Source organism: Panthera leo, chromosome E1, assembly GCF_018350215.1.
Source record: "Panthera leo isolate Ple1 chromosome E1, P.leo_Ple1_pat1.1, whole genome shotgun sequence".
NCBI classification, from domain to species: Eukaryota; Metazoa; Chordata; class Mammalia; order Carnivora; family Felidae; genus Panthera; species Panthera leo.
In genome coordinates this window covers 2100630-2122174 of record NC_056692.1, presented here as the reverse complement: position 1 = coordinate 2122174, position 21545 = coordinate 2100630, and the positions used below count along the sequence as shown (strand labels likewise).

Sequence of the window (21545 nt, the reverse complement as noted above, 5' to 3'; positions counted from 1 at the left end):
TCCCTTTGTCCTCCCTCAAAAGGCAGCCATTCCAATGCATTTCATGCTCACTTGTGTTTGTGCTCTTGCAAAACATCAGTTGTTTTCTGTGCAAACATTTCTTTATTTTTATTTTTATTTTTTGACAAATCCTATTTTATTATTTATTTTATTTTATTTTTTATTTTCTTAAACTTACATCCAAAGTAGTTAGCATGTGGTGCGGCAATGATTTCAGGAGTAGATTCCCTCATGCCTCTCCCCCACTTAGCCCATTCCCTCCCCCCACACCCCCTCCAGCAACCCTCAGTTTGTTCTCCATATTTCTGAGTCTCTTCTGTTTTGCCCCTCTCCCTGTTTTTATATTATTTTTGCTTCCCTTCCCTGTGTTCATCTGTCCTGTGTCTTAAAGTCCTCATATGAGTGAAGTCAGATGATTTTTGTCTTTCTCTGACTAATTTCGCTTAGCCTAAGACCCTCCAGTTCCATGCACGTAGTTGCAAATGGCAAGATTTCCTTCTTTTTGATTGCCGAGTAATACTCCATTGCACATATATACCGCATCTTCTTTATCCATTCATCCATCGATGGACATTTGGGCTCTTTCCACACTTTGGCTATTGTCGATAGTGCTGTATAAACATGGGGTGCATGTGTCCCTCCGAAACAGCACACCTGTATCCCGTGGATAAATGCCTAGTAGTGCAATTGCTGGGTCGTAGGGTAGTTCTATTTTTAGCTTTTTGAGGAACCTCCATGCTGTTTTCCAGGGTGGCTGCACCAGCTGGCATTCCCGCAAACATTTCTCATTTATGTAAATAGCATCTTGTTATATATTTCATTCTGATCCTACTTACTGACCAGGAGCACTATGTTTTTTTCTTACACCTACTTTGACTAAGTACTACCAGCTTGCTCTGAAGACTGACTGTCCCGGGCTCCGCGTCCACCAGCAGTGCGAGAGGCTTCTGTTACCGCCCCAGCCTCTCAGCAAACGGGCTAGATGCAGCGCAGTTAGGAGTATGGACCCTGGGGAGCGCCTGGGGGGCTCAGTTGGTTGAGCGCCTGACCTCGGCTCAGGTCTTGATCTCACGGGTCCGTGAGTTCGAGCCCCGCGTCGGGCTCTGTGCCGACCGCTCAGAGCCTGGAGCCTGCTTCGGATTCTGTGTCCCCCTTTCTCTCTGCCCCTCCCGGGCTCATGCTCTGTCTCTCTCTCAAAAACAAATACACATGGAAAAAAAAACAAAAAAAGTATGGACTCTGGGCTCACGCTGCCTGAGTTTGAGTGCCCTTACTAACTAGCTGACTTTGCCCTTGGGAAAGTTACCTAAGCTCTTTGTGTATATACCTCATCTGTAAAACGAGAAGGGAGATAATAATAGCGTCTACCTCTTAGGGTTTTAATGAAGGGGAATAATATAACACTCATATGGTGCTTAGAGTGGATCGAACCCAGTTATGTTTTTTTTTTTTTTTAACGGCTTTATTGAGGTATAATTCACAAACAATAAACTGCACATATTTCAAAGGTACAATTTGCTAAGTTTTGACCGATGTCCACACCCATGAAAGCATCCCCGTCATCAAGATAGCGGACATATCCATCATCCCCCCCGGGGTTTCCTTTACCTCTTTGTAATCCCTCCCTACAGCCCTTTCCACCCACCCCTGTAGGCAGCCAGTGCCAGTCTTTCTAGAACACTTTGCATTTTCTGGAATTTTATGCAAATGGAGACATACAGGATGTATGGGGGGGGGTCTGGCTTCTTTCACTGCGTAATTATTTTGAGATTCATCCATGCTGTTGTGTATCTCAAGAGTTCATTCCTTTTGGGGGCGCCTGGGTGGCTCAGTCGGTTAAGTGTCCGACTCTTGGTTTCGGCTCAGGTCATGATCTCCCCGTTTGAGAGTTCGAGCTCTGAATCAGACTCTGTGCTGCCAGTGAGGAGCCTGCTTGGGATTCTTGCTATCTTCCTCTCTGTCTGCCCCTCCTCTGTTCACACTCACGCGCTCTCTAAATAAATATTTTTTTAATTGGATTTTACTGGTAATATATACAATTATTTATTCTGGAGACAACTGATGTCTTTATAATGTGAAGTCACCGCATTTATAAGCCCAGGGGCTGTTTCTCTATTCTTCCAAGTTATCTATGTCCTTTATTTGAATTAAACGTTTTTTTCTCCCACTGAGGTCTTGTCAATACTTGGTTAATTCCTAGGCGCTTTATAATTTTGATACAAATTGAATGTTATTTTACATTGTATTTTCCAGTTGGTTGTTACTGGTGTAGCAAAATGCTAGCAATTTGTTTTGTTTCATTTTGTTTTTTGTAGCTGGATCTCGCATACAGCAACCTTGCTGAAACTAATTACTAATGTGTCTCTCGATTCTATTCCCTTTTTTTTTTTTTTTTAAGGGAGAGAGATAAGGAGCAGGGAGGAGGGGAGGAGAGAGAGGGAGACAGAATCCCAAGCAGAACGTGCTGTCAGCGCAGAACCTGACGCGGGGCTCGAACCCACAAACCGTGAGGTCACGACCTGAGCCGAAATCAAGAGTTGCATGCTCAACCAGCCGAGCCCCCCGGGCGCCCCTCCATTCGCTTTTCTAAGGATACAGTTATAACATCTGCAAATCAGTTTTATTTTGTCCCTTTCAATCATTACACCACTTCCTTCTTTTATTTCTTTGTAGTAGCAGTCAAGACCTCCAGAACTCGGTCCAAACAAAAGCGGTAACAGTGACTTTCTTTATCCTTTTCCCGAAAATAAAAGAGGTGAGCCTGATACTTTTTCACGAGGCATAAGAATGTCCTTTCTAATCTTTGTTTGCTAGAAGTTCTTGTCATCAGTAGGTGTTGAACCTCACCTTTCTCTTCCGGCGGTCCCAGGCCCCTCCCAGCCGACCAGCTCATTTTCCCAGGTATCTCGCTCCCTTCTCTTCGTGGAGAGAGACCTCCACACCATCCACCCCCAGTTTTCCACGAAACGCCACAGTGATGCTGCCTGGCCACGCTTTAAATCGGTGGCTCTTAGCCGGGACCCATTTTGCCCCTCTCGTCACCCCGACATCCGGCAACGTCTGGAGCCATTTTGGATTGTCACCTTGGGGCTCAGCGGAGGGCTCTCCTGGCGTCTAATCAATAGAAGTCAAAGATGTTCTGCTAAATATCCTACAATGAACAGGACAGTCACCTGCGACAAAGAGTTATCTGGCCCCAAATGTCAATGGTGCTGAGGTTGAGAGATCCTGCTTTAAAATTAGTACTTATAGGAGCACCTGGGTGGCTCAGTTGGTTAAGTGCCTGATTTGGGCTCAGGTCATGATCTCACGGTTCGTGGGGTCGAGCCCCACGTCGGGCTCTGGGCCGACAGCTCAGAGCCTGCATCCTGTTTCGGATTCTCTGTCTCCCTCTCTCTCTGCCCGTCTCCTGCTCACATTCCGTCTCTCCGAAAAATAATTAAACATTAAGGACAATTAAAAAAAAAGAAACGAATACTACAAAATCGCAAAGGGGCAATCCACACAGGGTCTCGGCCCTTTCCACTTTCTTCACCCAACGTGGTTTTCCCTCGGCTGGTTCCTTGCTAGTCACTTCCCGGAAAGGTCTCCCTCCAGTGGACCCAACCTCATCACATTGCCCCGTTTTATTGCCTTTAAAACGTGCACCATCTTGTTTATGCCTTTATTGTCTGCTTCCTCCCTCTGGCATCCGAGTGACGGGAGGGCAGTGTCCTCATCTAGGTCGTTACAGCTGTACGTCCGGAGCAACGTCCGGAGCCATTTATACGGGCCCTCGGGAAACATTTGTTGAACAAGTGGATGAAAATGTCGTTAATTTGTAGTTTATTTTTTCATCCATTCATCAAATATTTATTGGCGATAAACCCGGAGGCATCGACAGGGGAAGACTGACACTGAGTAAATAGGCACACGAGGAAATAGTTTCTGTGATAAGAAGCCATGCAGTTAAAGCCCCAAGTAGCGGTGAGTGAGCACATCCACCGAGGGATATGACTCAGTCTGGGGCGGGGTGGTCAGGTCAGGCTTCCCGGGAGAAGCGAGACTCCAGCTGATGGCTGAAGGATGAGTCGGATGCGTCGGTCAGCAGGGTAGAGGAAGGAGGGGAGGGGACAGGGACAAGAGCATCCAGGCGTAGAGAACAGAGTGTGTGAAGGAAAATAGCAAAAGAGATACACGTCGGGAGCAGAGAGAGGGCTCGTGTGGCCGAGGCACAGTCTGGCGAGCCACACGGCATTTATTTTGCCAAGCCCAGTGTAGCAACACTGGAGCGAGCAGAGACATTGGAGGCTTTTAAGGATTTTGTTTTATTTTTATTTTTTCAAGTTTATTTATTGAGAGAGAGAGAGCGAGAGGGAGAGAGAGCGCGTGCATGCACGTGCACCTGGGACCGAGTAGGGGAGGGGCAGAGAGAGAGGATCCCAAGCAGGCTCAGCGCCGTCAGCTCAGAGCCCGACACGGGGCTCGAGCTCACGAACCGTGAGATCAGGCCCTGAGCCAAAATCAGACACTTAATTAACTGAGCCACCCGGGTGCCCCCTACGTTAAGGATTTTAAACAGAAAGTAACGGGATCCAAGTCTGAAACAAACAAACCAGTTCACTTCCGGAGAATCGATTTCAAAAGGACCAGCGGGGAAACGGGGCGGGGCTGTCGGTTTGGGGGCAGCTGGGGTGGGCAGGCAAGAGGCGGACGTGGCGGGTCGGCCTGAGGTGTAGCAGTGAGCTTGCTCACAAGCTGGATATACTTCCGTAATGAGAAACAACATTTTGGAGCTGGAAAGTACCTTAAAAAAAAAAACAACTCGGGGCACCTGGGTGGCTCAGTTGGTTGGGCTTCTGACTCCTGATTTTGGCTTAAGTCACGATCTCACTCTTGTGGGTTCGAGCCACATCGGGCTCTGGGCTGACAGTGTGGAGCCTGCTTGGGATTCTCTCTCTCTCTCTCTCTCTCTCTCAAAATAAATTATAAGAAAAAAAAGATAGGTTAAAAAAAAAACAAAACACCACCTCACCATGAATCAAAAAAGGAGAGCCTTACAGAGAAATGTTTGAGAGGACGAAGAAAAATGGGAAATGTGGGAGTGGAGGGAAAAAATAGACACGGTGAGGGGGCTGGAAACGTGTGGGTCTGGGAGCGAAGAGGTGGGTGGGGAGGACTCCGGGCAAGGAGGCAGCGGAGCGGCGCTGCGGGGCGCGGGGGCAGGGAAGGGGCTGGGAGGTAGACTCCCGAGGGAGGAGGAAGCCCTGCATGAAGCCGAGAGGGTGCACAGAGTCAGGTCCAGGCTCAGAAGGAAGGAAAGGGAAACGTGTGTAAGACGGGAGGGAAGGAGAAAGTGGAGCACAGGTTTGGAAAGTCTCCAAGGGAAGGGAGCGACAGGTGTGGCCAAGAATGTCACCTAGGCCTGACCCTGCTCCCCACCCTCTGCTGACTTCTGGCCTCAGTGCTTTCTTCCTTTTGCTAGGAAGGACGCTCGTCACAGGTGGGGGATAGTGACCCCCTAGAGGTGGGGTGCCAAGGGTCCAGGCAGGTCAGGGATAGGGATTGGAATGGACAGCCAAGAAGACGGGGCTGTGGAGGCCGGGGCCTGGCAGCCAGGTGTCAGCTGGAGGGCGGGATAGGAGGGTGGCGGCCAGGGGGCACGGGGCGTGGGGGTGCTGCTGGGCCGGTGGTTCTGGGAATGCGGACTCCAAGGAGGCTGCTGAAGGGGGGCAGTTCTGAGGGACTGGAGCTACGGTTCCCCAAGGTGGGGACGCTTAGGAGAGCCGACTGAGGAAAAGGAAGAGCAGAGGGGTGGGGACGAAAGTAGGGCAGGACAAAGAGCGCCTAGAGTAGAAACCAAGAGTCCCAGCGGAGGGGAGGGGTGGGGGGGGGCGGAACCGAGGGGCCCAGGGCGTCCCCGGGCTCTGGGGCCGCAGTGTCCCAGGCGCACCTGCCGGGGAGAGGAGAAGGGGCATCCCGCTGCCCAGGGAAGTCCAGTCTGGAGGGGCTGACTCCAAGCTGGGAGCTCCGGAGAAGCCGCCGCCTCCTCCCCACCCGCAATCCAAGCCGGGCAGGAGAAGGGGCGTGACCCTGGGGCTCAGGTTTCTTCCTCTTCACCTGGGCAAGGAGGGGTGGGGGCCAGGACTTCCGGCTCAGGTGAGTGTCCCTTCGGTGACGTCAGGTCACCCTCGGCCGCCCTCCGGTCCCGCCTCCCCCCCGCGCTCCCGGTGCCCGCGGGGGCGCGCCCCTGACGCCCTACATATACTCAGGTGCGCCGCACCTGTCCGCCCGCACCTGCCCGCTCACCGCCGAGCCACCGGGCACTGCAGCCTCAGGCCGACAGCCCAGGGCACTTTGGGGGCTTCCAGTACCCAGGACCGCGCGCACACCGCCCCTCCGCCTTTCGTCTGGGTAGGGTCGCGGAGAACGCCGGAGGGGACCGCCTGGCCTTCGCGGGATCGCTTTTTCCACCACCAGTCCCCGGGCGTGGCCTGATCCTTCTGTGAGACCCTTGCCCCGCCTGAAGGATCGATTTGTGTGTGTGGTTTTTTTTGTTTTGTTTTTTTTCTCGAGTGACAAAAAGATCTGCAGTCACTTGACCCCAAACTTCTCTTCGGGTGACTCGTCGCTTTCTGTGGGGCTGCCCCCCCGAGGTGGGTTTGCTTTACCGCAGGGTCGCCCGCCCGGCGTCCCCAGGCTCTTCCGAGGGCGAAGATGGCCAATTCGGGCCTGCAGCTGCTGGGCTTTGCCTTGGCCCTGCTGGGCTGGGTGGGCCTGGTGGCGGCCACCGCCATCCCGCAGTGGCAGATGAGCTCGTACGCGGGCGACAACATCATCACGGCCCAGGCCATGTACAAGGGGCTGTGGATGGACTGCGTCACGCAGAGCACCGGCATGATGAGCTGCAAGATGTACGACTCGGTGCTCGCCCTGCCGGGTAAGGCCGCGGGGCCGACGGGGCGGACGCGCCCGGGAGCGAGGGCGCCGGGCGGGGTGCGGGGCAAGGGCGCGAGGCCCGACGCCCGGGGTTGCCGGGGAGCAGGACGCGGAAGCGGCCGGACCGGGCCGGGGGCGGGGGGGTGGGGGCTGCACGTCGGCTGCGCCCCCCTCCCCCCGCCCCCCCGCCCGGGCCTCCCCGGGTCTCGGCGCCCGGCGGCCCAGCCCCCTCTAGGCCTCTCCTACCCCCGCCGCCCTGCGCGGCTGGCGGCCTCCGTCTCCCGCCCTTTTCTCTCGGACAAAAGGCGGCGCGGGGCGGAGGGCGCTGGGTCCGCGGAGCCGTGCGCGCCGTCAGACGAGGGCCGCAGCCTGCGGCCTGTAATCTTATCGGCCGATTAGCCGAAGCCACAGAGCCGGTGGCCGCGATAGTGGGGGTCAGGGCTGGGCCGCGGGCCGAGATCTGCGGCCCGTGCGGGGGCTGCGGCCGCCGCCGCCCGCCGCCGCCGCCCCTCTCCGCGGGCCCCTTCCTCCCTGCCCCCCCCTCCCCTGCCGGGGCGGTTTCGCCGAAACCCTCGCGCCCCGGGCGGGTCCTAGGGCAGAAGGAGGGCGGGGCGGAGCGGCAAGGCCGCGGAGCCGGGACGGGGCGGGATCCACCCGGCGCTGCGCGGGGCTTGGACGCCCAAGGGGCCCCAAGCCCAGCGACCCGCGTTTCCAGGAATGAGGGCGTCCTTCCCCCTTCCCCGCAGCGGCCATACAGGCCACCCGAGCCCTCATGGTGGTGTCCCTGGTGCTGGGCTTCCTGGCCATGTTCGTGGCCACGATGGGCATGAAGTGTACAAGCTGCGGGGGAGACGACAAAGTGAAGAAGGCCCGGATAGCCATGACCGGAGGCATCATTTTCATCGTGGCAGGTGAGCAGCAGGCCCAAGGAGGGCCCAGCGCCTCTCTTCTCCAATCGTAGGGTGGAGGCATGCAAGGTGCCGGCCTGGGGCCTCCTAACACGCCAGTCGTTCTCTCCCCCCAGGTCTTGCTGCCTTGGTAGCTTGTTCCTGGTATGGCCACCAGATTGTCACAGACTTTTATAACCCGTTGGTCCCCATGAATCTGAAGTAAGTATGGGAGCCCGGCCTCCTAAAGGGGCGACAGTTCCGGATCCCCCTCCAGGAAAGGCCGCGTTTCTGACCCTAACCCCCTCTCTCCATAGGTACGAGTTCGGCCCTGCCATCTTCATTGGCTGGGCGGGGTCGGCTCTGGTCATCCTGGGAGGCGCCCTGCTCTCTTGCTCCTGTCCCGGGAGTGAGAGCAAAGCTGGGTACCGTGCGCCCCGCTCCTACCCCAAGCCCAACTCTGCCAAGGAGTACGTGTGAGCCGGGGGCCCCCTGGCCCGGCCCGGCAGCCTATGGTGTGCCCGGGGACCTGAACCGGCCTGGGGCAGAGCTCGGCCTGTGGGCGGGGTGCCGAGACAGACAAGCCCCGCCACCCCGCTCCCGCACCTTGTACAGTTCCCCCGAGGGGGTTGGGTGAGGGACGCAAAAAGAGGAGGGTGTGCTTTTTGTACAGGAATAAAACCGTATGTTTTGGAAAGGAGGCTTTTTTTTCCTCCCCCTTCAGGGTCTCTGCTTTCTTTCAACCCAGATCCTTACAGGGAACCTGGAACCTTTAAGTGTATCTGCTTCAGTTTAAAACAACACGCACCGAGCGCTATCGGTGTGCAAGGCCCTCCCCGTGGCACCGTTGTCACTTGGGCCCCAACGCTAGTGACTCTCCAAGACTACTCAGGTGCCTGGCTTCCCTGCCTCTTCCCACGCAGTCCCTCCCACTGCCAACTCCCGCTTACACGGCTAGCAAAGTTTCTTTTTTAGTAAAAAAATAGATTTTATTAGGCTGGGAAGGGAGGCGTCTCTGTTCCCTCACCTTCCCCTCTGCCCCTTCCCATGTTTTGTCCCGCCTGGAAGCTACTCCGACTCGGGGGTCACGAGGCAGGACCTCCGCACACAGGGAACACAGGTGGGGCAGGGTAAGGCCGCGGCAAACAATGAAAGGATGGTTACGCGTCCAAGGTCTCTCTCCCCCCTCCCCAGTACAGGCTGGTCAAGGCTCCCCGTCAAACATCCAGGTCACCATCTGGGTCTTCTGGGTCCAGGTCATCGAACGCGTCTGGCTCATAGAAGATGCGGCTGGTAGCAGGGCTGGGCCCAGGGCGCAGCAGAGCCTGCTGTCTGGGGAGAGGAGGGGGGAGCGGGTGCTGGCGAGGGTGGGTAACGGGGTCCTGTCTGGACACGCTTCCTGGTGACTGACTCCCTCCTCTTTCTCTTTGGCTTTCGTGTTTTCTTGGTTCAAGTCCCTTTCTCTGACCTCCTCGTTTAGTCAGCATGGGAGCCGCATCCGGTACCGGGATAGACGGATGCCGCTCGCCTAACGATCCCCTACGTTCTTAGCAGCTCGAGGGCACGGATCCTGCCACGGTCTGGCTTCGCCCACCCACACACTGAGCACAGAACGGCAGGCATACAGAGGCCATTATGAACCTGTCTCTACCACACCCAACCGGCTTCCCGTCCTCCCAGTAACGCTGTTGCCCAGAGAGGGGCAGGGCCACTTCCCCAGGGTCTGGTCTGGCTCAGCCCAGACCCGATTGCTCTGTGACCTAAGGCTCTAACGGCGAGAAAAGAGACCTAGAGGCCCTTTAGCCTCGTTGGGGCAGGAGCGGGTAGAGAACCACTCCCCAGACTTGTCTTTGGAGGTGGACTTCAGCCCCTGTAAAGTCTGAGGTTAATCAATAACCTGCCATCACCCCACCTCTCAGGCCCGGACGCGGGGCTCTACTCAGGAACCCAGGCGCCTGGCCCCCCACCTTACTTTTCGGAGCTGAACTGGAAAGGCAGTGTCAGGCTATCCTTGGCTTCTCGCTCTCTCTTGGACAGGTGGAGGTTAAAGGTCAAGTGGGAGGCGGGGTCCACCTGCAGGCACAAGGGATACTGCCACTGCCTCGTGGCTGCACCCCTGACCCCACCCCCACCCCCTGCAGTTTCCAGTCTCCTTTCAGCAGACCCACAAGCTCCGGTCCCTCGTTTCCGCCCTGGCCTGCGAGATACCTGCGGTGTGTGAGGATCTGGGTGGGGCTGGGACTCTAGCGGGGGTCCCCCTTGGAGATCCAGGCTCAAGTCAGGCAGGACGGAGAACCACAGAGTCTGGGGGAGAAGAAAGAGTATTAACGGAAAGGTTGTTTCCACCTGACGGAACAAACCAGAGAGAAGAACTTGGACCCCCCCCCCCCCCCGCCGGCCCTGCCCACCCCTGCCCGCCCCACCATCAGTGTAACAGCTTCCAGCCCCTGCTCTTCCCCTCGCCCTCCTTCAGAGCTCTCCGAAGGGACTCGCTCCTTCTCCCCCAACAACCGCTCCCAGTCTTTTCTCCTTTGCCGTTTCTTGGAAGTCAAGATCTCCTCTTGGTTAAGCCCACGGGATCCGAATCAGGCAATCCTGTGTTCCAATCCTGGCTCTACCACTCACTGTCTGTAACTTGAGTAAGGGGACAACCAAACAAGCCACCTCCCAGGGCCGTGGTGAGGATCAGGAGGGAAATGACAAAACAAGGAGACAGAGGGAAGCGCTCGGCCACACCAGCTTTCTTACTCTTCTTTCCGCCAAGACTCCCCTTCCGTCCGACCCTGACCTTAGTGCTTCCCGGGGTTCTCCTGACCTTGAGGGTTGGGCGCTGTCGGGGCCTCCGACAGAGGATGTGGGCTGAGGCCTGGCCCGCTGTACCACCCAGGGTCACCTCGGTCTGGGCAAGGCTGCTCAATGCTCCCGTGGGGCCCGGGCCGTGGAGCTCTCGGTGCAGCAGGCCTAGCACGCACAGCTGCTCCGCTGCGGGGCCGCCACCTGGAAGGACAACAAGCGTGGGGCGCAAAGGGCAGTGGGGAACACTCAGAGTGGAGGCCAGGGATGGAACAGTAAAGGAGGAGGAAGGAAGGGGTGCCCCACGTTCCGTCGCGGCTCCGCCAGAATCCTGACTTCCCTTGGTGAGGCTGGGACTGCGGAGCTGCAGCCCTCACCGCCTCAGAGTGAATGTGAGCCAGGCCTACTCTGACTTGGTCCTTGGACCGTCCTAGGTCCTCGGAGCTCCTCCGTCAGGGCCTTCGGGACGGAGTTAACCCCTTCCTCTTCCGGTCTCTGCTTACTTTCCTGCCTCATCTCTTACACGATGAACTACTTGAGGCTTCTGGAACTTGACCCCATCCCAGTCAGTGCCTTTGACTCCCTCCGGTTGTCTCTCCCTTTTGCGGAGCGCGCACACACATGCTTAAAGAGCGTCAGCGCTGTACTAGAAGATGCCTTCGTGTTTTGACGCTTACAGACGTCGGCATGTTTGGGCTGAAGCGTATGACATCGCTATCACTTGACCTAACAGCAATTCTAAACGGTTCCTCCTAGGCGCGCCTGGGGGGCTCAGTGGATTAAGCGTCTGACTTCAGCTCAGGTCACGATCTCACGGTCTGTAAGTTCGAGCCCCGTGTCGGCCTCTGTGCTGACAGCTCAGAGCCTGGAGCCTGCTTCGGATTCTGTGTCTCCCTCTCTGCCTCTACCCCACTTACACACTCTCTCAAAAATAAACATTAAAAAAAATTAAATAGTTCGTGCTAATACTGTAATTTCACCCCTTCCCCCCACTCTTACACAGTAAAACTGAAACACTGAGAGACTCAAGCACCTTAATACAAAGTTGGGTAGCTGACTGCACGGTCAGTTCTAGAATCCACGGTATACTTCAGGGCTACGCCCAGGGCCCCTGGTCTGGCCAAATCTGCCTGGCCAACCCCTTCCTCTTCGAGACAGTTCTTTCCTTAGGACGCCCTGTGTATGTTCCTTTATCATCACGGCTGCTATCAGACCGTCTTGTAACCGCTAACTTGTCTGTATCCTTTTTGGCACTTTGAGGTCCTGGAAGACAAGAACCTGAGCACACTCAGTCTTTACTCTCCTGGTTTCTAGATTTGTGCCTGACACATAGCATGTAATTGGTACTCACTGAGCGAACGAATGAAACAAATGAGTAAAAACGAACCTGGAAGAGGAACAAAAGCCTGCTTACGAAGAAGCCCAGAACTAGAATGAACGTTAAAGAGATGGAATAAGGCCCAACTGGCAATCCCTAACCATGTTCTTGCTCAGAATGGAAAAGGGCTTACTCCTTGGCAGGGGAAGGTACATGACGAGTAGTAATGAAGGGGATCTCACCACGGCAGGCGTGCTGACGGCTCATGGCACAGAGGGCCTGGCAGAGGGCGGCACAGGGAAGACGCAGCAGCAGCCAGCTCAGTGAATCGAGAGCCACAGTGACAGGACCAGGATCCGTCCTCTTGCACATGGCCTGCAAGGCTCCCAGGGGTCCCCCCGGAAGGGCTTCCCCGGTCTGCGCCCAGTTGAGCGGGTCTCTGAAGAGGTCATAGTAAACCAGCCTGCAAAGGGAAAACAGGAGACAACTGATTAACCCTGCCCCTTCCCCTCGATCTTGAACTTCACCCTGTGATCTCCGTGTCTCTCTGTGACTTAGAGCTAAGACTGAGACACAGACTACCATGTGGGCAGCACGGGCTTTGGTGTCAGAAAGCCCTGAGCTCTAAGCGTGGCTTTACTACTTACCTAAGGTCACCTAACTGATAAACTACTTATCCTAAAACTGTTTCTTCATTTGTAGAACAAACGCACAGATACCAACTGTTTGATCTTTAGAACGATCCTTAACGCGTATTAAACGCTTGACAAACGTCAGTTATCATCACCATCAAACATTTCCTGAGCGGAGCCTAACTCGTGTCATTCCCTGGAGGAACAGGGAGAGGACAGGATGTGAGACATGGCTCCCGCCTGTAGGACAGTTTAGAGAAGATCAAGAATTAGATCCTGTGTTACTAACTATAGATAAAATAGCACCACAGAGAAAAGGAGTCTGACATGGGTTAGGAATCCTGGGATCGGATTCACGGTGGCCCAACTTGTTCCTGGACACCACCGTCCTATCTGTTGCTTCTCTCGTAAGTGCCACCTTAACATGAAACATCACTTCCATCACATGGTTGAAAAACCAGAGCTGAACACAGATGTAAACTACTGAGCTGTCTAGACCGGGAAGTAATCTTTTTTATCCAGGCACACAGGTGGATTCAGGAGTCTCCTAAGCTCTATTCCACATCAGTCTATAACTCCTGGAAATTCTACCTGCTAGAGTCCTTTTACTTTCCTCTTAAACTCTCTATGCTTACTTACTGCTACTGTCTTAAGCCAGATGTCACCCCCTATCATCTTTCCCTAAGATGCATTAGAGACCACACCCGTCTCATTCACCGTGCCTACCACAGCACCCGGTTCGTAACTGGTGCTCAGTACACATACACCCCTGAGTGAACCTGGACTACCACAGCAGCCTTCCCTCCCGGTCTGTCTGAGGTTGCCCCCTTCTAATCCCATTCTCCACACTGGTCACTGGAGTAGTCTAACAGTATGAGATTATCACTCGCCTCTTACACGTTGAAAGGGCCGTCACTGCCTTTGGGATAACTGAACTCATTTTCACGCTGAGACCTTTTGCTATCGGTCTGGTCTCAGGAAGCTCTTCCAACTCCCATGAACAGCTATGCCTTCCCATACGTCCCTAATTTTGCACAGTCTGTTACTTTTGCCTCTAGAACAAATCGCTCAGTAGCTGGCAGCTGGTGTTGGTGCAAATCTGGAATCCACGTCTGGACTAACCATCCCCGGATTCTGAATACCTCAGAAGACAGAATATGTTCATTTTTATCCACCAGTACAGCTTCTGGTGCAAAACTACAGCGTCGGCCTCTTATTACGCTCCATTTCCGTCTGCGCTTCTACGGCCCAGGCTCTGGGTTCTCCATTAACTCGCCACTCCTCATTTCTCTTACGAATCTTGGCCTCCCGAAAGACACATATCCATTCCTTCAATGAATATGCCGCAGAGCAATTTCCTTACAGGGATCCTACACCCAGCAAAGTCTCTCCCAATCTGTGCTTACCGGCTGTTGATACTGGAGTCAAAACCTGCACGGAACTCTTCCTCGCTCACTTCACAGCCCAGGATGTGGACCTGCTCCCCACTAAGGCAGAGATGGAGGAGAGTGTCACAGAGCTGGGCCCAGCCTTCCTTCCCGGGGACTTCGGGGGGAAGGCTGCGGGATACTCACCCCAGCGCAGCTTTCTTGATAAGCGCCTTCAAGAGACTGCGCCCCTCCCACTCCACGGAGTCTGGGGAGAGCGAGGGACGGATAACCAGCGTGAGAACGCTGACGTTTCCGTCCTCACCGACCCCGGGTGACCACCCCTCGCCGGTGACACGCGGCTCTTCCTCTCCGCTGCCGCCCCTCGAGCCCAGCTCGCAACCCCCGGCGCCTCTGGCCCTCACCCCGAAGCAGCACCAGGCCGCGCAGAGCCAGCACCGACTCCATCTCCAACTGGCGGCCCGTCCCTCCTCGGGCGCCCTCTGATGGCGTCACGGCCCGCCGCCCCGCCCCCTCCAGGGAAAAGGGGCGGGGCACCCATGAGCCCTCCCACAACCGAGACCCGGCCGGTCCGGAATGAGAGGTGATTATGTCCAATATCCCAGGGGGCGCTCACGCGGAGGGGCCCCTCCCGAGCTCCGGCGCACAGACGCAGGACATTTTTACCACGACTGGGGCCGGAAGAGCCGTTGGGGGCAGTTGTCGGCGGGAGGGGTAGGAGGCCGCACGCGCCCGTCCGACGGCCCGACACCCGGGGACGAGAGACGTCACCCGCCCCGCCCACGCCGCTCCAGGCGGGGCCCGCCTCGCCCCCGGGGTCCGCCCCGCTGCCACCTTCCGCGCTTGCGCGATACTGCGGCCTTGTCGGGAGCGCTCTCGGCTTTCCCCTACCCGCCCCCATAGACCGAGGAGGGGGAACATTAGTCCCGGTGAAGCGAATACACGTCACCACCGGAAGCAGTGTCAGAGGGGAAGAGGAGGGGGGAAGAAAGGAGGAGGGAGCCCTTAGGGCGGTAAAATGGCGCCTGTCAGAGTGGGAAATCCAGCTGCAGAGGCTGCAGAGGCTGCAGCCCCGCTCCCCAGCGGCTAAGGCACCCCCGACTTCGGGGAGGGGGAGGCCGCTCCGGTCTAGCCATCCGCGCCCTTCGGCTCCCCCTCCCCCTCCTTCCCCCTTCCTTCGCCCAGCCGGCGCGTCCGCCGCCGCCGCCGCCGCCGCCGCCGCGGCCCTTCGCGCGCCGCGGCCCCCGCCCGCCCTTTCCCGCGGGCAGCCCCCTAACGCGCCTGCGCAGCGGGCCACCCTCCGCTTCCCCCTTCCCCTCCCCCTCCCTTCTCCCTCCCTCCCTTCTCCCTGGCCCCCTCCCCCACTGCCCCCCCCCCCAATTCTCCATCCCCTTCCCTCCCGGTCTCTGAGGACCCCGTCCTAGCCCGACCCGTCTCGGCCCGCAACCTCCGCGAAGCCGTCGGTGCCACTCCCCGCCCATGTGGGCCCCCGCGGGCTGCCCACGCCTGTCCCCCAGCTCCCGGTTCCGCTGGGCTTTCCCCTCGCCGGGGGTGGCTTTCTGAGCCGCCCGCTCCGTGCCCCTCTCTGCAGCCTTTCCTGCCACTCGGGGCCCCCGTTCCCCCTCCCGGAGGCGGGGGGCTGCCCCCGGGGGGCTGGCGGAGCTGGGCCGCGGGGGCCCCGGGGCCGGCGGTGCCGGGGTCATCGGGATGATGCGGACGCAGTGTCTGCTGGGGCTGCGCACGTTCGTGGCCTTCGCCGCCAAGCTCTGGAGCTTCTTCATTTACCTTTTGCGGAGGCAGATCCGCACGGTGAGCCTGGGTGGGCGCTGGTGGTGGTGGGAACCCGTGTCAGCGGTGCTCACGGGTTTTCGGAAAGTGTCGGGCCTCTGTTTGGGCTTCGGAACGGAGTCCTGGCGGCGGCTTTTCCCGTTAGAGGGTTGGGGCACCCTTGGCTGGGCGTGGGGTGGCATAGGGAGGGGGGAGACCCCCGTAGGACAACCGAGATCGGGGCGGCGGGGGGGGGGGGGCAAGACGGAGACTGGATGTGGCAACTCTTGGGGGCCAGGGTGGTGGGTGGGGCGCCGTTTAGGAAAGCCGGAGTTGTTGTTAGAGACCAAGAGGAGGGGAACACCTGTTTGATGGCACCGGCTCTGTCGGCTGTGGGCTTGTGACAGACCCTTCCGTTACTAGGAGCCTCCCCGTGTGTTAGGGCTCGGAACAAGGGACAGACGGGCTTATGTGGCAAGGGTAGGGGTGTGGGTGGGAGACCATAGGTGACAAACAGGGGAACAGCCTTGGGTGTGAAGGAGAAACCCCTGCCGTTGGCTTTACGGGGACTCGTCCAAAAAGGGCCCCGGAAACTTATTTCCTGCTGTGGGCATCTGAAGTCACCTAGTCCCTGGGACTAAGAAGGATGGTTTTATGTTGGGCTTTAGGGAGAGGAGCACATTGGTGTTGGGGTGTCTCTCTGGGAAGACAGTGCTTGGCAGCTGTAGGCTTGAGCCTGAGGGCGGGCTTGCCTCTCCAGGAGACCCCAGCTTTGAGAGGGGTCCTGTGGGCAGCGATGACTGCACGTACCCGAGTATCTGTGGGTTCCCTCCCCCGGAGAGCTTCTCTCCAAGGTCAGAGCTCCCGTAGGCTAACATCCTTTAGCGAATGTGCTGTGTTCTCACTGCTGGGGAGAATTCAGTAAGCCGACACGCAGAAGTTCCCTGCCCGTGCTCTTTGGTGTACGTCAGTAATACCTGGAAGGTCCGAGAGTCTCCAGAGAGCCCTGGGTGGTGGTGGTCGTTGGTGACCGACTTGGGGGAGTGGGCCTGCTTCAGATTCAGTGTCTCCTTTACCAGTCTATGCCTTCCGCTTCCTGATTTAGGGTGAGGGTTGTTTCTGGGTGATCACGGTGGTAGGCAAGGCTATTTCCCCCGAAACCCATGTTAGGAGCCCGGAAGAATTTGGGGTCAGAGATGCTGAGGTGTGTGTGGGGCTGGCTCCTGGGGTTTTCTCTACATGTCAGCTGCTGTTCTATCTGCCTGGCTCTGCTCCGAGCACGCCCCGTTTGCCCCTGAAATTCCTGTTCTGGAGGCAGGGAGTAGAGCTCCAGCCCCTCTAGAGGCCAGCTTTTGGCAAAACTGCACCTCTCCGGGCAAGCGCTGACCCCACGGCCTTTTGTCTTCCCTTCCTTCCCTTCCAATCTGGTTTCTCTCTCCCCCCACCCCCTTGCTGGCAGATGCTTGGAGCATTCCCTACATGCCCAGCATGTGCAACCCGAGATAGCAGGCCAGGACACCCGAGCTGTTGCGGCCTTCATCCTGCTGCAGGGAGAAAAGGGCAGGTGCCTTGGCATTCGGAGGAGAGGGCCCTGTGGCTTGCAAGGGGCGAGACTGGTTCTGGCGAGGCCGGGGCCTAGGGATGGGGCCTAGGGATGGACAGAAGCCTAGAAGAAAAGAGCAGAGGAAGGGACTGCCAGGCTCGCGTGGAAGAGAACTGAGTGCTAGAAACAGGAGCTTCTAGAGAAGACCCGGAGGAGCTGGAAGGTTGACGTCCTTGTCCCCTCTTGACGTCCCTCACAGCCCTTCATTCACTCTGGCCTTCTCGCCACCCTATCAGTCAGCCTGGTGGGTGGGGCTTCCCAGTGTGCCTGGTCCTGGGTACCGGAATAAGGAGGCAGCGCGGAGGGCTGAGGTTCTCTGCCACTTGTGACTTGGCTGGTAGAGACAGAAATGGACAGGTGGCTGGTTAAAATAGGCCTGGCGGCCACCAGCCAGGGGAACTTAGCTGACCTGAGAACCCCTGGATTCCCTCCTTGCCCTTCATTCCCCTTAGGTACCCAAGGACCTCCTGTCCTGACTCCTCTCAGTCCCCCGAGTGACGAGAGTTGTCACGAAGGATCCATGGGGCGGAAATGTGGGGAGCCGTGCGTGTCTCTGTTCCTTGCAGAGCACAGGGAAGAGGGCAGGTTTTGGGTCGGCCTGCCTTAGGGCGGTCCTGGCTCCGCCACTGCATCCGCTCTGATATTAACCACCCACCCTGTGACAGTGTCCTGGGAACGCAGCCGGGACCGGGTGCTCTCGCCAGGTTTTCATTCTAACCGGGGGGACAAATGACCAAATAAGATAATTCCTAGCAGTGTGGTCTTACACAAGGCATCTAACCTGGCTAAGCCTCGGTCTCTCCGTGGTTAAAATAGACACGATGATGTTGCTGTCATTGTCGTTATTATAGCGTCGTTACCGCGTTTTTGAGGATTAAATGAGGTGATCGTCAGTCACTTCCACGATGCCCCGTATATAGTAAACGTTCCTTTGTCAAGATCTCCCACTCAAGGGTCTAATCCTCTCTCTTGCTGTTTTTAGATAATTCAGTACCAAACTGTTCGCTATGATATCCTTCCCTTATCTCCCGTGTCCCGGAATCGGCTAGGTGAGTGTGCTGGCTGGGAAGGCTCCTGTAAGGTGAGGTGGGGCTCAAGGTGTGGGCTGGAGGTTGGTGGGTGTCATTCCTTGCTGTTGTGGTTCAGGCCAGGTGAAGAGGAAGATCCTGGTGCTGGATCTGGATGAGACACTTATCCACTCCCATCACGATGGGGTCCTGAGGCCTACCGTCCGGCCTGGAACGCCTCCCGACTTCATCCTTAAGGTGTGTTGGGGTGGGAAGTGACGGGATGGTCATGCCTGTGATTCTGCTCACAACTAGACTTCCTTTCCCAGTCCCAGAGCATATCGTCCTTGTCCCCATCCTCTGGCACCAGCGGCAGCCAGGAGGGAAGCAGGCAGTGGGGCGGGGGGGGGGGGGGGGGGGGTGGGGGTGGCAGGGAGGGGTGTGTGTCCTTCAGGCCTGTGCTCAGGACACCCCCCCAGCTCTTCCCTGTTCCTCTACAGGTGGTAATAGACAAACATCCCGTCCGGTTTTTTGTACATAAGAGGCCCCATGTGGATTTCTTCTTAGAAGTGGTGAGTTTGGGGGCACCTGGGGGGCTCAGTCGGTTGAGCATCTGACTTCGGCTCAGGTCATGATGATCTCGTGGTTCGTGGGTCCGAGCCCCACGTCGGGCTCTGTGCTCACAGCTCAGAGCCTGGAGCCTGCTTTGGATTCTGTGTCTCCGTCTCTCTCTCTGCCCCTCCCCGGCTCACACACTCACTCTCTCTCAAAAAAAAAAGAAAAAAAAAGGAAAAAAAATACATTAGAAAAAAAATGGTGAATTTGTAGAAGCTGGGGGGAGCCCTGTGATGAAGGAATGGCGTTAAGGCTCTGGGAATTCAGAGCGGTTGGAGGAAGTACAGGGTGAGGAGAAAAGAGGTATGGGCAGTTTTGGAGAAGGGCAGTTGTGGGCCGGTCACAGGGCGGCTGTCAGTAGCTTGGGTTCGTTTGTTGTGCTGATGCAATTCTGTTCTTCCACAGGCTTCCTGATCTTTTGCTCTCGCACCTCTGAATCTTTAAGGGTGTACGGGGCCTAAGACTCTTGAGTTTGGGGGCCTTCAGAATTTTGTGTTCTCAGAGACATCTGATGCTCTTGAAAGGCCTGAAGGACCGGCTGGAGTCTAGTGAAGGCGAGTTGTGCGTTCAGAGGAAGGATCGCTTCTTCTGACCCCACCCTCCCCCTGATCAATTTCAGGTGAGCCAGTGGTACGAGCTGGTGGTGTTCACAGCAAGCATGGAGATTTACGGCTCTGCTGTGGCAGATAAACTGGACAATAGCAGAAGCATTCTCAAGAGGAGATACTACAGACAGGTAAGAGGAGGCTCGGGAGGCAGGCTGGCAGGGAGGGGTCTGGGTTTGAGCAGTTTCCCCAGAAAGGGACCTTCTGGGGGTGAGCGGAGGCGTACTGCATGACCCCCTCTGTGGGAGGCGGCTGCCCGCGGGCATTGTTGGGACTGGGCAGCCGTCACAGGGGCCGAGTCTCCTTTTGATGCCCAGCGTGGCCCTACCCTCCAGCACTGCACTTTGGAACTGGGCAGCTACATCAAGGACCTCTCCGTGGTCCACAGCGACCTCTCCAGCATCGTGATCCTGGATAACTCCCCAGGGGCCTACCGGAGCCACCCAGGTATGGGGGGGGGGGTGAGTCTGGCAGGACCAGGAAGTGGTTCGGAGAAGTTATTTTGAATGCCTGGAGCTGGGATTCCTGGCTTACTGTAGGTCAGGATGCCAGGTATTTCTGTTTTCTGGGAGACACTCTCCCTTCCCCACTTGTCCACTTCATAGGGCACGTTGCTCGTATCAGTTTGCTTCAGGTGAGACACAGTAGCAATAAATTTGATTAGAAGCCTCACGTTAATGTGAGACACGGTGATTGTAGGTTAATTTTATCTTGGGGGAGGGGCCTGGGTGGCTCAGTCATTTGAGCATCTGACTGTGATGTAGGCTCAGGTCACGATCCCAGGGTCATGGGATCGAGCCCCGTGTCGGGCTTTGCACTGAGCGTGGAGCCTGCTTGGGAGTCTCTCCCTCTGCTCCTTTCTCCCACTCACGCATCCACCCCCATCTCTCAAATAGACATGAATATGAATGCCTCTTTTAAAAAGTTTGTTTTGGCGAATAAATAGGAAGGTTTACCTAGGTGGTTAGGTTTGGGTGGGTCAGGGAGAGGGTACGGATTTTAAAGTAATGATCCCCATTTTCCCAAAGGAAAGAAAAAGCGGCCTGAGTCTTGAATTGTGTGTTTTTTTTTCACGTGCGCTTCTTTTCACCCACCCTAGACAACGCCATCCCCATCAAATCGTGGTTCAGTGACCCCAGCGACACCGCCCTCCTCAACCTGCTTCCATGCTGGACGCCCTCAGGTAACGGAAGCCAGACACATTGCGGAGGAAAGGAGGTGGGGGATCCCGAGAGGGAATAAAAACGCGTCCTGTTTGACTTATGTCTTTTCCCTTAAGAACTTAGCCTTTGAACCCAGGGGTTCGTACAGTAAAGCTCATCACTTGTAGCCAGTGGGTTTGGGGCAAACTGGACCTCAGTGTCACGTGAGCATGGTGATTCTTTCCTCCCCCCCTTCCCCCCCCCATCTCCAACGAGGCTTCGTCTTGTCATCCCAGGTTCACCGCCGACGTTCGTTCTGTGCTGAGCCGAAACCTTCACCAACACAGGCTGTGGTGACGGCTGCTCCCCCTCCACCTGCGCTGGGGTGGGGGGAGAGGGAGGGTGAGCTCTCGGGATGCCGTCTGATGCCCTGTCCGATGGTGAGGACTGCCTGGGCAGGACCTGCCCCTCCCGCCCCTCTCTGCCCAGGGAGCCCTGCGCTCCGTGTGGAGTCTGGACGGACACACGGGCCACACTCGCAAGCAGCCTCACTCTGACTTCGAGTTCGCGCTCCCTGGAAACCCCAGACGGGGACAGAAGCGGAGGCCTGGGAGAGCCCGAACTGTCTGGTGGAGAGACCAGACCGGCCAGAATGAGAGACAGACATTCGGTAATCCGGGAGGCTCAAAGAAAAGCCAAGCCAGCTTTGTTGTGATTTGATTTTTTAAAAAACTCTTGTACAAAACTGATCTAATTCTTCACTCCAAGGGCTGGGCTGTGGGTGGGAAACTGGGATTTTGGCCACTGGATTTTCCCCAAACTTGTCCTGCCCTTCCCCCTTTCTTTTCCTTCTATTTTCCCTTCTTCCTA

At 56.7% G+C, this 21545-nt stretch overlaps 3 protein-coding genes across 4 annotated transcripts; 2 read left to right on the top strand and 1 right to left on the bottom strand.

Annotated features, from left to right (window-relative positions):
• Positions 1-6656: 6656 nt before the first annotated feature.
• On the top strand, positions 6657-8502 carry CLDN7 (claudin 7). Its single transcript, XM_042915725.1, has 4 exons — positions 6657-6919; positions 7665-7829; positions 7943-8027; positions 8123-8502. Exons 1-4 carry the CDS (start codon positions 6697-6699, stop codon positions 8283-8285), a joined length of 636 nt encoding a protein of 211 aa, XP_042771659.1. The 5' UTR covers positions 6657-6696; the 3' UTR covers positions 8286-8502.
• Positions 8503-8786: 284 nt separating this feature from the next.
• On the bottom strand, positions 8787-14519 carry ELP5 (elongator acetyltransferase complex subunit 5). The gene is made up of 8 exons (XM_042915806.1): positions 14341-14519; positions 14123-14183; positions 13955-14035; positions 12159-12379; positions 10621-10802; positions 10014-10109; positions 9778-9878; positions 8787-9137 (listed from the first exon to the last, which is right to left on the bottom strand). Exons 1-8 carry the CDS (start codon positions 14381-14383, stop codon positions 9023-9025), a joined length of 900 nt encoding a protein of 299 aa, XP_042771740.1. The 5' UTR covers positions 14384-14519; the 3' UTR covers positions 8787-9022.
• Positions 14520-15292: 773 nt separating this feature from the next.
• Positions 15293-21420, top strand: CTDNEP1 (CTD nuclear envelope phosphatase 1). 2 transcript variants are annotated; one of them, XM_042915804.1, is made up of 8 exons: positions 15293-15745; positions 18289-18355; positions 18453-18571; positions 18814-18885; positions 19548-19664; positions 19851-19980; positions 20633-20716; positions 20972-21420. In XM_042915804.1, the coding sequence occupies exons 1-8, from the start codon at positions 15644-15646 to the stop codon at positions 20998-21000; spliced, it is 720 nt and encodes a 239-aa protein (XP_042771738.1). In that variant the 5' UTR covers positions 15293-15643; the 3' UTR covers positions 21001-21420. The 2 variants fall into 2 exon arrangements, with proteins under 2 accessions (XP_042771738.1, XP_042771739.1); XM_042915805.1 differs by having other exon boundaries at positions 15295-15745; positions 19869-19980.
• Positions 21421-21545: the final 125 nt, after the last annotated feature.